Here is a 15,225-nt window from a genome sequence, read left to right as displayed (position 1 = left end):
AATACTTTTAAAATATTCTCTCCCCCAAAGACTTCAATGCCGTAAACATATTTCATCCAGTTTTTCTCAGTCTTACCCCCATCCCGATGTCAGCCTCATTCTACAACAGTGGCACCATATAGCATTTGTCCCTTTGTAACTGAGATACCTCACTCAGCATAATGGCTTGATCTCTGATTCCCTCTTTGATTTCTCTTACCCTAAGGAAGAAGGGAAACCTAATTCTCTCAGTTTCTTTTATCATGGATCTCAAGATGGTTTAATGATAAACTTCTTCCCTTTCTTTGTATAAAACTTTCTATTCTTCCTTCAAAATCTTTGCATTATTTGAATCATCCTCACCTGATTTAGAACCTCTTGAGTACCACTTAAGGAGACCCTGTATCCTGGAGCATTAAATGAATGTTAAACAGCTAATCCAAAAGCTGGTAGTTCTCTGTGGGAGAAACACGGGCTGTCTCCATCTGTAAAGATTTAAAGCCTTGGAAACCCATGGAGAGTCAAAATGAGTTGGAATTGACTCACAAACAGTGGGTCTAGTTTTTGGGGTTGGGTACTGCTAATTCATATGCCTCCCAAAATTCAACACTGCCGATCCAGAAAACCTTTTCAGGTTAATTCCATTAAACTTATCCTTTTGTCAACCCTTTATCTTCTCAGTCTACCACCATATCACCCAGATTTCATCTGATCTCAGAAGCTGAGCAGAGTTTGGCCTAGTTGGTACTCAGACTAGAAGCTATGTGGAAATACCAAATGCTACAGGCCTTTAGGAGCTCTGATGGCATAGTCTGTTGAAAGTTGCACTGCTAACCCAAAGGCTACATATCTCTGGTGGTTTGAATGCACAAGCATTCACCCAGAGAAAATTGTGTCATCTTCTGTTAGGATTTATATGCCTCAGAAACCTGATGGAAGGTTGCTGAGTCTGGACTAACTAAGCAGTGACTCTGACTATATTTTCTCAGTATCGTGCACTCATTTTACTTTTTTTACATTTGTAATTATCATGACACTACTCTTTTCAGCATCTCCAATTATTCTTTCCACAGGCATATTCAATCGTGTTCCTATACAGTCCTTCGGGTTAGATCCATGTGTAAAGTAACTTTTTGTGTTTTTTTAAAAAAGATATTTGCTATAAATAAATCATTGAATATACAAAATTCAATCTCCAGCCTCAATTTGTCACCAAGACCATACTTTCCGACTACCATTCCTTTCTTAGTGTTTCCAACTTTTGTATTTCAGTTACCAATAATTATAAATGCATCTTAATTGCATGTGTGGTCAATTTTGGACTGCTAAAGTTGATAGAAACCTTTAACTTCTTCTTTGGTTTTAGTTATTGGTACATATATTTGGATAATAGTCGTATTAAAAGATCTTCCTTATATGCATATGGATACAGCATCTAACAACAACAACTCTTTTCAGGGAGCTTTGCTGGCATAGTTGGTAGAGAGTTGGGCTGCCAACCCAAAGGGAGTGTCGCTCTGGCAGTTCAGATCTACCAGCAGCTCTGCAGGAGATAAATGGATAATCACCTCCCGTGTGATTCACAGCATCAAAAACCTGCTAGAGGCTCAGCTATAAGTTAGTGTCAGTGTGTTCTGTACATGTGTAGCTGTTATGTCTGTTGTTGTTTTGTTGTTGTTATGTGCTGCTGAGTAAACTATGACTCTTAGTGACCCTGAAAACAACAGATCTGAACGTAGCCCTAACCCAACCCATCTTCATGATCTCCTCCAGATTAAGCCCATTGTTACAGTCCTTGTGTCAATCCATCTTGCTGAGGATCTTCCTCTCCTTCTGATCTTCTCCCTTTCCCGAAGGCTATCTTTTTCTAAGGACTGGCCTCTCAGAATAACATGCCCATGTATGTGAAATTATGCTGAAAGGAGTTTTACCATCCTTGCCTCGAAGAAACACCCTGGTTGCACTTCCTCTAAGACAACTAAATATAGACTCCTGGGTGGTACAAACAATAGGCCAGGCTGTGAACCAAAAGGTTGGCGGTAGCGTGCATCCAGAGGTACCCCAAAATGACGGCCTGCTGATCTCCTTCCAAAAATTCAACAATTGAAAACCCTGTGAAGGGTAGTTCCACTCTACCACACATACAGTTGGTAGAAATTAAGGTTGATACAACAGCAATTATTTCTGTTTTGTTTGTTTCTATTGGGTATTATTTTATTTTTATTATTATTATTATTATTATTATTATTATAACACAGGTAATATGTTAGGAGTTTTATTCTATCCTAAAGGGTAGAATTACACAGTACAATGGTCATCCAGTAAGTGTTGAACACAAACTCATTTTCACTCTCTAAAGGCCTATTCTCCAACTCTCGTAATTACTTTATGTTCTCTGTACTGAATCTCTAAGTTTTCCATCTCTCTCTTTTAAAATCACAACATCCCAAAGGTACAAAGGAGCTGAAGAATGTTTCAAAGATACCAGTGAAGATGAGAAAAGAATGGGAAAAGGATGCAGCTGAATTATCTTAGAGAAGAGAAAGCTGTGTAAAATGTAAATGGCTTCCCTAAAGAAGATGACTGTGAAACAAAAGGGGATAAACTCCAAAATTGTATCACTTAGGGTTATTGATAGAAGCTGAATAAGCAAACTGTGCAGTTTGAGCAGCTGCTTTAAGGAGATCTCAAAGGGAAAATATACTTTCCCATCTGTCTAGGAGAACTGCAATCTTCTACAGAGGGTAAACATGTCAGATGAATTGACAAAAAGCTTTGAGCCAGGACATACCAGAATGTAGACAGGTCAGAAGTTTCCACCAGAATTTTCTCTACTGAGTCCAGCATTCGGGAATGAAAGACAATGAGGTTCATCACCTTGGCTAAATCGGGGTTCTCGTGCAAGTGCAGGGGAGCCTTAGCCACACTGGTATATGCCTGTGATTGAAGCCAAGAGAAAAAGTGAAGAAAAACAAGAATGATGAAAAGGGCCCCAGTCACTGAACCGCCGCCGAGGACTCAGCTGCCTCCCCCTCGAGCCCCCTCGCTTCCCAATGCTCCATCCGTGCCCCCTGCCCGCCTTCTCCCGCCACCGCCTTCCGCAGGCCGTTTCCACCAAAGAAAAGGAATCGTATCGTATGTCCGCTGTCCAGAACCTCCACTCTTTTGACCCCTTTGCTGATGCAAGTAAGGGAGATGACCTGCTTCCTGCTGGGACTGAGGATTATATCTATATAAGAATTCAACAGAGAAACGGCAGAAAAACCCTTACAACTGTCCAAAGAATCGCTGATGATTACGATAAAAAGCAACTAGTGAAGGCGTTTAAGAAGAAGTTTGCCTGCAATGGTACTGTAATTGAGCATCCATAATATGGAGCAGTAATTCAGCTACAGGGTGACCAGACAAGAACATGTGCCAGTTTCTTGTAGAGGTTGGACTGGTTAAGGACGACCAGCTGAAGGTTCACGGGTTTTAAGTGCTTGTGGCTCACTGAAGCTTAAGTGAGGATTTCCTTGCAATGAGTAGAAAATTTCCCTTCTGTCCCTTGTCACAAGTTTAAAACTTCACAGCTTGTATAATGTGACCATTTGGGGTCCACTTTTAACATGGACTAGTGTAACACTTTCATGCAATAAACTGAAAAGAGCCAAAAAGGAAAAAAAAAAAAGAATGATGAAAAGAGCTCCCAGTCTTGGGGCTACAGGGTAGCCACAATATGACCAATTAGCAGTTCCCTGGGGTTAAGTAACTCCACATAACAGAGGAAATAAAATTAGAAAGGCTTGTGAGGAGGAAAAATATGAGGATAAGGGATCATTAACAGCTACGGATTTTTACCTGTAGGCGAAACCAGTCTAGCCTCAAACCAGAAAATTCAAATTTTTCTCCACTATCAACTGCAAGAAAAACAGAAGAAAGTTTAAAAAACAAAAAACATGACAACATTCTAATATCCAGATTGCCGGAACTGATAGATCTTCCAAGTTATATGCTGGCTTAAGAGGTCAATAGCTCTAGAGAAAAGACATTCACCATCACATATGCTCTACTCTCCCAGCTCCTTCCAGTTACCTTGTTTGAGATTCAGAGAGGAGAGAGTACTGACGAATGAGGACATGATGATGGACTCCTCCTCAGGACACACTGACAAGTTCTGAAAGAGAATTTAAATTAGCCTAATAGTAAAAAGCTGCACTGCAATCCACTAGCTGCTCCACGGAGATGGATAAGCAATCTCCTTCCATGCAATTTACTGCTTCTGTGAGCTATGGATCGGTTCCAACACGGCATTACTCAACAACAACAAAATGTAGACATAAGTCCAACTAGGACAGAAAATAAGACCAAAAGGCTCAGTCACTGTAAAAAAGGTAGAAGGAACAGTAAGTGTCCCAAAGGAAACAATTACGAGTGCGAGACAGAGGAAACTTCTTGGGTTCCCTGGCATATAACATCCAGATTCGTTTTCCGTTTTTCTACAATTTCAATATAGGGCTTCCTGGTGGCCTACTCAGTAGAGAATTACCCTACTAACTCAAAGGCTATGACTCTCTGGCAATTTGAATGCACCAGGGGCTCAACAATAGACAGATGGGCAGTCTCCTCTTGTGCAACTCATAGCCTCAGAAACCTGCTGGAGGTCAGTTATGAGTCAGTTCTTGATGGTAATGAATAGTAGTAGTAGTATTTATATATTGCTTTTGCTTGAGGTGGGGAGGAAGATGACTAAGATTATCAATCTTTTAAAATTATATCTATGTCTACCTCATACACCTTCATCAAGTCAATTCTGACTCATAATAATCCTATAGGCATAGAATTTCTAAGGTTGTAAATCTTTACAAAAGATTTTTTTTCTCATAAAAGTAGACTGCACATCTAGCAGGCTGCACATCTTTCACAAAGAGGAGCTGATGGATTCAAGCAGCAGACTTTTTGATTAATATCTAATCACTTAACCACCATGCCAGCAGGTCTCATATATACACACAGAAGGAAAAATATCAAGCTTTCTGGCATCCAATATACAGAACATGAGGCAGGGTGGCTCCAAAAGGAAAATGGCCAAAAATCACTCTGAAATTCTCAGTGTCATCCTTTAAACACACCTGAATGATGTCACTGAGCACAAGAGCATCAAATCTGGCCAAGTACTGAAGGTGGTATTGTTGTATCACTTTGATATGTCTTCGGACTAGAGCTCTAATCTCCTCCAACAAGAACAGCAGTTCTGCAATGCTTCTACGAAGGAGTAGGTAAGAATGAGATTAGAAATACGAATTGAAACAAAGACAGTAACAATACAGATTATAAAGACATCCTGAAAATTCTTTGCCTTCTCCCTGTACCCTTTGCAAAGTCCAGCTAAAGTCAAGGTTCTTAATCATGTCAAATACTAACGAGTCAGTATAGTCCTCAGGTGTCTTTGTCTTGGTGACGTTTTCTGCGTGGCGAACCAGCCAGGTAACTTCATCACGAATGAAGGATAGGGCCATGAAAGCCAAAAGAGCCTAAGGAAAGTACAGGGAGTGTTAAGTATTTTCATCTTTAAAAAGGCATCCCAAAGGATAGGGAAACTACTATGATGATATAGATATGGATACCATTGCATAGCCATGCCAATAACAGTGTCCAATAATAAACACACAGACATGGGGAGAACCTCAACACATGCCCGGAATTGGACATGTACATGTGTTAACATTAGCTCACAGTCAGAACTCCCTCCCTATCAAATTAATTTTAGAAATATTTACTGGGAATTTATGTACTTCTACAAGATTTTAAAACATTTTTTAAAAAAGCTCTTCTACAGTTCATTCACTCTCAGATAGAAGGTAAGATAAGTACACAAATAACTATAATATATAACTATATGTGATTAGTGCTCAAAGAAAATTTATACTGCTCCAAGATTTCTAGAAATAGCATAAATACATATAGATTATAAAATCTCATTAATATAAATCATTTCCTTCCCCACAGTGCCTTACCTTTAGTTTTCACACCCTCCCCTCCAATATTTCTTTCTCTTACCTTGGGACCCAGTAGTCCTGGTTCATCAGTTAACACAATCTCCAGCTCCTTCACTGCTATCCGTAGGAACTGTCGCCGTTGACAGTGAAACTGGCCACTGAGGAAGGAAGGTGAAAACTAGAAAATAGTGCCATTAAACCTTTCACAGGCAGTGCAGAGGAAAGCTGCATTTAGAAAAGAGTGTCAAGCAGAAGAACACTCAGTGGGAAAGTTAGAATTGGTGAGATAATGTAAGACTCTGTGGGGCAGTAGAAATTCCTGTGTTGAGGCAAAAAGGCTATACAGAAACCCGAAGTGATTTAGGTAAGAACAAAGGTCAGGAGAGATTCCTATTCTGTCTCCTCTTGGAGAGCCTGTTCTCTATCTTTACCTGTTTGCAATTACATGTTCCTTGCTTTCCTTTATGTCTGCCACTCGCTTGCCATACCTGAGTAGAGACAAGCACAAAAAGTTGGTCATACCACCAGTTAGAGACCTTGATCCTCTCCCCAGCCCTCAAAGATTCCAAGCCTGAGGAAACAGACATCCCTCACCAGCAGGATCTTTCCAACATAACATATAATGAAAGATTCACCTGGCTAAAGATCAATCAGTTTTACCTTGTTATTTTGCAGATAAGGAATCTCATACCTCGGGCCAGGAAATGGCTTGACCAAAGTTACAGAGATTTTAATGGCAAAGCTGGGGCTGTGTTCCTTACCTTCTTATCCTGTACTCCAAGAGTCAAGGTATTTGTTCAGGTTTGAGAGAGATTTAAAAAGTACTCTATAAACAGGATATAGGCTCTATTCTTTCTTTAATAAAATTTTATTTCCATTGTGATATTAACAAACATATACAGAGAAGTTAGATTTTTCATTCATTCACTGTTGCACATTTTACCCTCTCCCTCCCTTTCCCCTCCCCCAGTTCACTTTAAAAAAAAATTATTCATTCATTGTTGTACAATTACCTACCTCCCCACACACACACACCCCAGTCCTCTTTATCTCTTATTCCGGGCTACTGTTGTACGTAAAATGCCTAATCATATATGCATATTAGACAGTTCTTTCTGTCATCTGTTCCAATGCAGTGGTCATTATCTATTCACACTTATCCTATTTTCCTCTCAACTCCCCATGTCAGACCTGCTTTATAACAGTGGTGCTATGCAGTGTTTGTCCTTTTGTGACTGAGATACTTCACTCAACATGATGTTCTCTAGGGTTCCCCCATATTGTATAATATTTTACAAGTTCACTGTTTTTCAGTGCTGCATAGTATTCCATTGTATGACTATACCAATTTTATCTATTTATTTGTTGATGTCTACTCTTAACTCTAATTATTCCAACTTTCCCTTGACACATGTTCCCACTCATCTCCTCCACAATATAACTTTATCTGTTGTCCTCTATACCTTCTTTAATCTTTCTTTCTTCATTAGATCCTTCTTTTCTCCCAACAAACAAGCTCAGAGTTTCTCCAAGTATGTAAAAAGGGGGAAAACCTCTCCTTTAACTCTCACAATCTACTTTGCCCATTCTCCCACATCACCAAACTCCTCCAAAAAGATGCTTTCATTCATTTCATTCTTTATTGACATTTGAGACATACAGAACCTTTGACACTAGATGAAGTGCTTCCTCTAAGAGCAATGTGAACATATAATTCACCAAATTAATTAGTCTTCTCATTTTTCTTGATTTGCCTGTAATATTTTATTCTGGTGACAAGAAAAATTCCAGCATTACCTTAGATTCATTTATCTCTTTGTTCCTTACATCTGTTTTCTCTTGTGTAGAATCACTAATGCCACATTAGTAAAGGACATAAATTCCTATTTTTCCCTTTTCCAAATCACACTTTTTACTGAGTTTAGCACAGAATAAAACAAAAAAAATCTATCTAGAAACTATCTTAATTAAAGATTCAACTCTACAATATTCTTGACAGATAATCATTTCAACCTCTATATGATGTGATGAGAAGAGAACAAGATCAAAAGTCAAAATCTCTGGAATCATTTCCTAATTCCACTGTTTGCTAACTGGGAGACAAAGAATGAGTATCCATTTTCTCATTTCTTAAAAATTGACCTCACTATGGGTCCTTGGAGAGGGACATCATGCTTGGGAGGGTAGAGGGACAGCGCAGGAGGGAAAGACCCTCTATGAGATGGATTGATTTGGTGACTGGGGTAATAGGGATAGGTGTGTCAGAGGCAGTGCCGTTGGCGCAGGCTAGAGCAGGGTTTAGGGCTGTTGTGCATAGGGTCGCTATGAGTCGGAAACGACTCGACGGCACATAACAACAACAACCCTTGTAACCCAACTTCCTCTGTGAACTACATGAATTTCTTACAACTTGCCAAACCCTCTCTTTCCTAGAGACCCTGATCATTTCTCTGCCTGGAATTCCTTAAACTCCTTCCCTGCTTTTCCATCAAACACACACACACAAACACATCTGTTTAACTCTTCATTTGTCCTCAGGAAATATTTCTGTATTCTCATGACCAATTTAAGGCCAACACCACCTAAATGCGTCTATGCTACGTGGTGTTTACAAATTATATAATCTCTCTCTATGTCATAACTAAGGACCTCTGGTAGTGTTGTCCATAGGGTGTTGTGCTGATAACCCAAACACTGCACACCTCCCACAGTTCAAAACCACAGCAGCTCTGTGGTAGGAAGATGGGCAATCTCCTTACAGCAATTTGAAGTCTCAGAAACCCAATGGCAAGTTAGCTAAGAGTTAAACTCAAAAGCAGTAAGAGATATCACAACAAAGGCGCTTGGGTGGCTTAATTCATAGGGAGTTGCACTGTTAACACAAAGGCAGCACTTCTCTGGTAGTTCAAATACACTATTAGTGACTTTGGAGAAAGATGCAGCATCTCTTACCATAGGATTTACACCCTCAGAAACTCTCACTGGAAGGTCACTGTAACTTGGTTTTGACTGGATGGCAATGAGTTTAGGTTGAGTTTTCTTTAAATGTCACAACTGCTTGTTTCCCTCTTTTTCACCAACTAGTAGGCTACTTGAAAGCAAGGATTCTTTCCTCTTTTTTTTTTTACTCTCTTCTCAGTAGTTTTGTTTTAAAGTCTTTTGAATTAATTTTTTTCTACTTAAAATAAAATAATGGGTAGAGAAACAAACCTATATATTTCTATTCTCTTTCTTTTCTTGTTTTCTTAAGCATTTTATTGTGGTCGAGGGAAAGCTCATTTTCCATTCAACAACACACTTTTTAACATTAGTTGTAAACCCTTCAATACAGCAGCACTCTTCCCACTCCTTCCCTGGGTTCATTACTATTTAGCCCTTTTTCGTGTATCTTCCTGGCAAATATTACCTTTTTTGGCCTTGTATATTTGACTGTTCTGAAGAGTAGGTTCCTTACCAATATTGTCAATCACCTAATAAGCCTGTATATTAAGAGATGATCCCTAGGGGTATTCTGTTCCAGGTTTAAAGGGTGTCTAAGGGTCATAGTCTTAGGGACTCCACCAATCTCTATTAGACCAGAATTCTGGTCTTTTTATTATTATTATTAATTCTAAATTTTTCTCCCTGCCTGTGCAGAACCTTCTATTTGGATCCTGGTCATAGATGTTAGTAAACAACAAAGCACCATCTAGTTCTTCTGGTCTCATGCTCGTTGAAGCTATGGTTTACATGGTCCACTAGCCTTATTGTCGTTTTACATCATTTCTTTAATAACTACATATCTAGCACTTAATATGAGCCAGGAGTCTTGTATGTGATTTAGAAATAATTCTTTCACTCCTCTTAATGGTCCTAAACTGTTGTTAGGCACCATCAAGTCAGCTCCAGCTCAAAGTGTCCCTGTGTACAACAGAACAAAATCCTGCCGAATCTTGCACCATCCTCACTCTCTGCTGGGCTTAAACCCATCATTGGAGTCACCGTGTTACCCAATTCGGAAGTAATGGGCCCTTGAAAACGCTATAAATATGAATTTGAACAACCCTACAACATAGACACTATGATTACCCCTTTTTACAGATGATGAAATTGAGACATGGCATGGAAAAGTTAAGTATTCTGCTCTAGCTCACACAGTTAATAAGCAGTAAAGGAGAATTCAAACTCAGGCAGTCTGGCTTCAGAGTCAATACGCTTAGCCTCTGGGCTATCTTATTATCTATTTAATATCTGAAAACCAGTAACATACCTAGAATGTCAGTATTCAATAAATAAACCTGTTGTTGTTGTTGTTATGTGCCATCAAGTCATTTGCGACTCATAGAGACCCTATGTACAACAGCCCTAAACCGTGCTCTATCCTGTGCCAATCTCATTGCCTCTGACACACCCATCCCGATTACCCCAGTCACTGAATCAATCCACCTCATAGAGGGTCTTCCCCTCCCGCGCTGTCCCTCTACTCTACCCAGCATGATGTCCTTCTCCAAAGACCTGTCTCTCCTTACAACATGTGCGAAGTATGTCAGACGAAGCCCCAGAATCCTTGCCTCCAAGGAGCAGCCTAGTTTAACCCTCTCTACCATGAATCTGTTTGTTTTCTTGGCAATCCATGGTACATTCAATACTCTTCTCCAGCACCACAGCTCAAATACCTAGAATGTCAGTATTCAATAAATAAACCTACTCCTCCTTTATTCACTACCTTGTTATCTGATACTGCATTTACAACAATAGTGGAAAATCCATTATTCTACTATTTTGTGCATTAAATGAAGTACATCTGGTACTGACAGGTGCCAAGGGGCAAAGCAACAGTAACACTGGCTGTGATGGTTAAGGTTATGTGTCCGCTTAGCTGTCCATGATTTTCAGTGGTTCTGAAAATTACATAATGAGGTAAATTGACAATTATGTAAGAATGTAGTCTTCCTCCAGTTTGTGATCTGATGCAGTTCCTCCATTTTTATAAAATGTCTTTTTGCATAATGACCTGATTTTTAGAACCTAACTATGTAGATAAGTGGTGAGTGAGTACAACTCTCCAATTATTAGAAATAATATTTACCATTTGTACTCTGCAGGCACTTGGAGAGTAAAGAAGGATGTAAAACCAAAACCACTACCATCAAGTCAACTCTTACTCAAAATGATCCCATAAGACAGAGTAGAACTTCCCCATGGAAGTTCCCAGACTGTAAATCTTCACAAGATGGTCCCATCTTTCCCTTATAAAGTGACTGGTAGGTTCAAACCAGCAATCTTTCCATTAGCAACCCAATACTTAATCCAGTGAACCACCAAGATTGGCTGTAAAAGGGGGCTAAAAATTCCAAAATAAGACCACTTTGGTGTCACTGTTTCTCACCCTTTCAAACTGCTAAACAAGTCCTCAGTGACCTTGTGCACTTGCAGCACATCCTCCCGGATGAGTGTGATGTACAGGGAGCCTTGCAGACACAGCTTCCACAGCTTCTGGCACTGGGCATTGGAGTTGAGGCAACCATGGCAAAGCAGAAACCCAACTATCAGTGGGTAGACAGTACAGAGAAAAGACTTTTAGAAGGTGTAATGCTGTTATTTACATCCATTCCCATCTAATTCCTCAAAACTTACTGATAATCCAGCGCTCCATCACTTCCATGGACAGGTACTCACAAGCCATCTGTAAGCAGAGAGGACGAAATGGTGAAACAGTTCTTTAACCTAGTCCTCCCTCAAAAGAGAAAAGTTGAAAAGAACTATCACCTGAGAATCAAAGCCAATTGTTCTTTTACCAGATTGGATTAGGGTACTTTTAAGTAGTAGCTGGGAAACTCACTGATAATGGAGGTGAGGTAATTGGAATAGAGTGAGGAAAAAGAAGTGTGATTAAGAAAATTAGAAAGAATTTAGATTGAATATCAGGTCAAACAAAATGTTCAACATATCTTCTTTCAGCAATTTATATACTTTTAATACTAGGAGACAAAGACTTCATGATAAAAATCTCATGATTTTGCCTTCTTTTGGATTCTTTTAAGATCCCTAGTGGTACAGTAGCTGAAGTACATAACTTGTAGCAGAATGGCCAACCTTCAAACCCATCAGGCTGCAATGGAGGAGAAAAACATGGCAGTTTGCCTCCATCAAGTTTAAAGCCTTGGTAACCCTAGTTGTACTCTGTCCTCTGGGGTCACTATGAGACAGCAATGGCTTTGGTTTGGAGTTTTGGTTAGATTATTTTACTACTTAAAATATAAATCTTATATTTGGCATTTATCACTCATCTTGCAAAACTAGTTCTATTTTTAGGGCTACATGACCTATTTTCCCTAGACTACACATTCTTTGAAAGAAGAATTTTGTTGAACATATATATCTGTTCATTAATTGACTCCCAAGTTTAAGCTTCTACTGGGCTATGAAAGTACCTAATGACACAAGTTCTCCACCATTCCTTCTTCTATTCATTCATTCTATGAGTAATTATTAAATTTCTTCTATGGGAAGGCAAATATTAATCTTTTTTTTTAAAAAATCATGAGGACCCCCCCCCTTACAATCATCTCACTAACAACTACTTTTGTGAACGGGGGTACAAACTAATCTTGATCCAAACAGAACCTTCAACCTAACCATGACTTTTTAGCCACAAGAGGTAATCAACTTAGAATTATATCCTAGAAGAAAGCAAGAGCATTTTTAGGACTAGCCTTTCCTGATCACTCTCTACAGAAATGGCTGTGATAAAGGGCCTCTAACAAAAGGAAAAGAGGAACTCACTGTGTCTGAGCTGGCTGGGTTAATCATGGCTGGGGGTGTTCCGATGACACTTAGCAGCTGCGCACTACGCCACTGCTCAGCCCCCTGGTTTCTTCTGACAAAGAGGAAGTGCAGAGAGAGGAGAGCCCCACTCACAGCCTGTTGGGGAAAGCAAATAAATCCTTAATGACAATGATGGAGGCAATATACTTCTGACTGAGAATTCTCTACTTTCTCAGAAAACTTGCCTTTGTGTGGGGTCCAAACTCTTCTGTCAGTTTTTTCAGAGGGTGATCATACTCTAAGACCATCTGACCCAGACGAGCAAAACTGGGGTCACTGAAAGAAATCAGAAGAAAGAAGAGTTATAGTCATTCCTCACCCAATCTATGAAGTCACCAGGTAAAATGTCTCCATAATCATGATGCAAACTCTCATATTTGCATATCAAATAAAGATATGTGCATAGGCTGACAATCTCTACCACCTCCAAAGATAAATATAGTAAACTATAAACACCCCGCTCTAGGCCTGACTACACTAAGTCTTGGTTAGCTACAACCATATAACAATAGAGCCATATAATATAGAACAGGTTCACAAAAGTTTCTTAGGTTGTTTTTGTTCTTATTGTTATGTGTCATTGAGTTGCCTGCGACTCAATGTACATAGCAACTCTATGTACAATAGCTCTGAACTCTGCCCTCTCCTGAGCCAGTCTCAAAGTCTCATCTACCTCCATTATCCCAGATACTGTGTCAATCCATCTCATCTGAGGTCTACCGCTCCCGTGCTGTCACTTCACCCTTCCAAGCATGATGTCCTTCTCCAAGGACTGGTCCCTCCTGGACACGTGCCCAAGATAAGTAATACAGTGCTTCAAAATCCTTGCCTCCAAGGAAAAATTTGGTTTCACCCTCTCCAAGACAGACCCAGTTGTTTTCTTGGTAGTTCATGGTATGTTCAAGACTCTTCTCCAGCACCACAACTCAAAGGAATCAATTCTTCTCTGTCATCCTTAGTCATTGTCCAACTCTCTGATGCATAGCCAATAATTGCAAAGACCATAGCCTGAATCAGATGCATCTTAGTCTCTAGTCTGACATTAGGAGAGGTCCCTGAAGCAGATTTCCCCAGTGCAATTTGTCTTTTGATTTTCTTCTGCTGGTGTCAAGAGTGTGGATTGTGGAGTTGAGCAAGCTGAAGCTGCTAACAACCTCAATCTCTTCTCCATTTATCATGGTGCTGCCAATTGGCCCAGGGGTGAGACTCTTTGCCTTCTTAACATTGAACTTCAATCCATATTGAAGACTGAAGTCCTTGACCTTCTGCAGAAAATGCTTCAGGTCCTTCTCAGTTTCAGCAAACAAGGTTATGTCATCTGCATAATGCAGGCTGTTGATGAGTCTTCCTCCAATCCTGGTGCCACATTCCTCCTTATAAACCCCAGCCTCCTGAATGATTTATTTTGCAGTGAACAGGTATTGAAACAGATTGAAAATGTATGGAGATAGGACACATTCCTGATGCACTCCTATCTCAAATTTGAACCATGCAGTGTTTCCTTGCTCTGTTCTGAGGACTGCTTCCAGATTCAAGTATAGGTTTTGCATGAGCACAATCAAGCATTCTAGGACTTCCACTCTCCTCAAGGTTAGTGACAATTTGTTATGATCCACATAGTCAAATGCCTTTGTTTAGTCAATGAAACATAGACATTTCTCTGATACTCTTTACTTTTTGCCAAGATCCATCTGACACTGGCAATAATGTCCATAGTACCATGCCCTCTTCTAAACCCAACTTATATTTCTAGTAATTCTCTGTCAACATACTGTTCCAGTAAATTTTTTTATAATTTTCAGCAGGATTTTGCTTGCATGTGATATTGTTTGATAATATCCACACTCTGTTGGGTCACCATTTTTATTTTTTTTAATGTGAATAAATATGGATCCCTTCCAGTCAGTTGGCCAGGTAGTTACCTTCCAGATTTCTTGGCACAACCTGGTGAGCACATCCAGGGCACTATCTCTTCATTAAAACATGTCAATTGGGATCACATCAATTCTTGAGGCCTTGTTTTTCACCAGTTCTTTCAGAGAAGCTTAAACTTCCTCCTTCATCACCATTATTTCTTGATCATATAGTGTTTTTATTAAATTATTCTGTGTCAGCCTATTCTTTTTGGTACAGTGACTCAGTGTACTCCTTTCATCTTCTTTTATACTTTCTAGATTCATTCAATATTCTGCCCATAGAATCTTTAAGTATTGCAACTCGAGGCTTGAATTTGTTCTTTAGTTCCTTCAGCTTAAGAAAGTCCAAGCAAGTTCAGCCCTTTGATTTTTCCAACTCCAGGTTTTTGCATATTTCATTATTTTGCTTTGTCTTCCCTAGCTACCCTTTGAAATCTTCTGTTCAGATCCTTAACTTCCTGCTTTTTCTTCCCTTTGCTTTGGCTTCTTGACATTCTGGTGCAACAATAGAAAAATGGGCACAGGATATGAACAGGCATTTCACC

The 15,225-nt window shown here is 39.6% G+C and overlaps 1 protein-coding gene across 1 annotated transcript in view; it reads right to left on the bottom strand.

Moving 5' to 3' along the window:
• Window positions 1-15,225, bottom strand: part of NCKAP1L (NCK-associated protein 1-like) — a 67,268-nt gene that overhangs the window by 40,933 nt on the left and 11,110 nt on the right. Inside the window, 12 exon segments of the mRNA XM_006883930.1 lie at window positions 2,771-2,916; window positions 3,820-3,878; window positions 4,054-4,135; window positions 5,091-5,220; window positions 5,379-5,395; window positions 5,397-5,492; window positions 6,019-6,115; window positions 6,389-6,445; window positions 11,326-11,482; window positions 11,574-11,622; window positions 12,723-12,860; window positions 12,950-13,040. Coding sequence (XP_006883992.1) covers window positions 2,771-2,916; window positions 3,820-3,878; window positions 4,054-4,135; window positions 5,091-5,220; window positions 5,379-5,395; window positions 5,397-5,492; window positions 6,019-6,115; window positions 6,389-6,445; window positions 11,326-11,482; window positions 11,574-11,622; window positions 12,723-12,860; window positions 12,950-13,040 — 1,119 coding nt within the window.

Source organism: Elephantulus edwardii, unplaced genomic scaffold (genome assembly GCF_000299155.1).
Source record: "Elephantulus edwardii isolate Elephantulus edwardi_28Jun2011 unplaced genomic scaffold, EleEdw1.0 scaffold00030, whole genome shotgun sequence".
Classification (NCBI taxonomy): Eukaryota; Metazoa; Chordata; class Mammalia; order Macroscelidea; family Macroscelididae; genus Elephantulus; species Elephantulus edwardii.
Note: the sequence above shows the minus strand (reverse complement) of the source record. Positions and strands in the feature narration are given on the sequence as shown.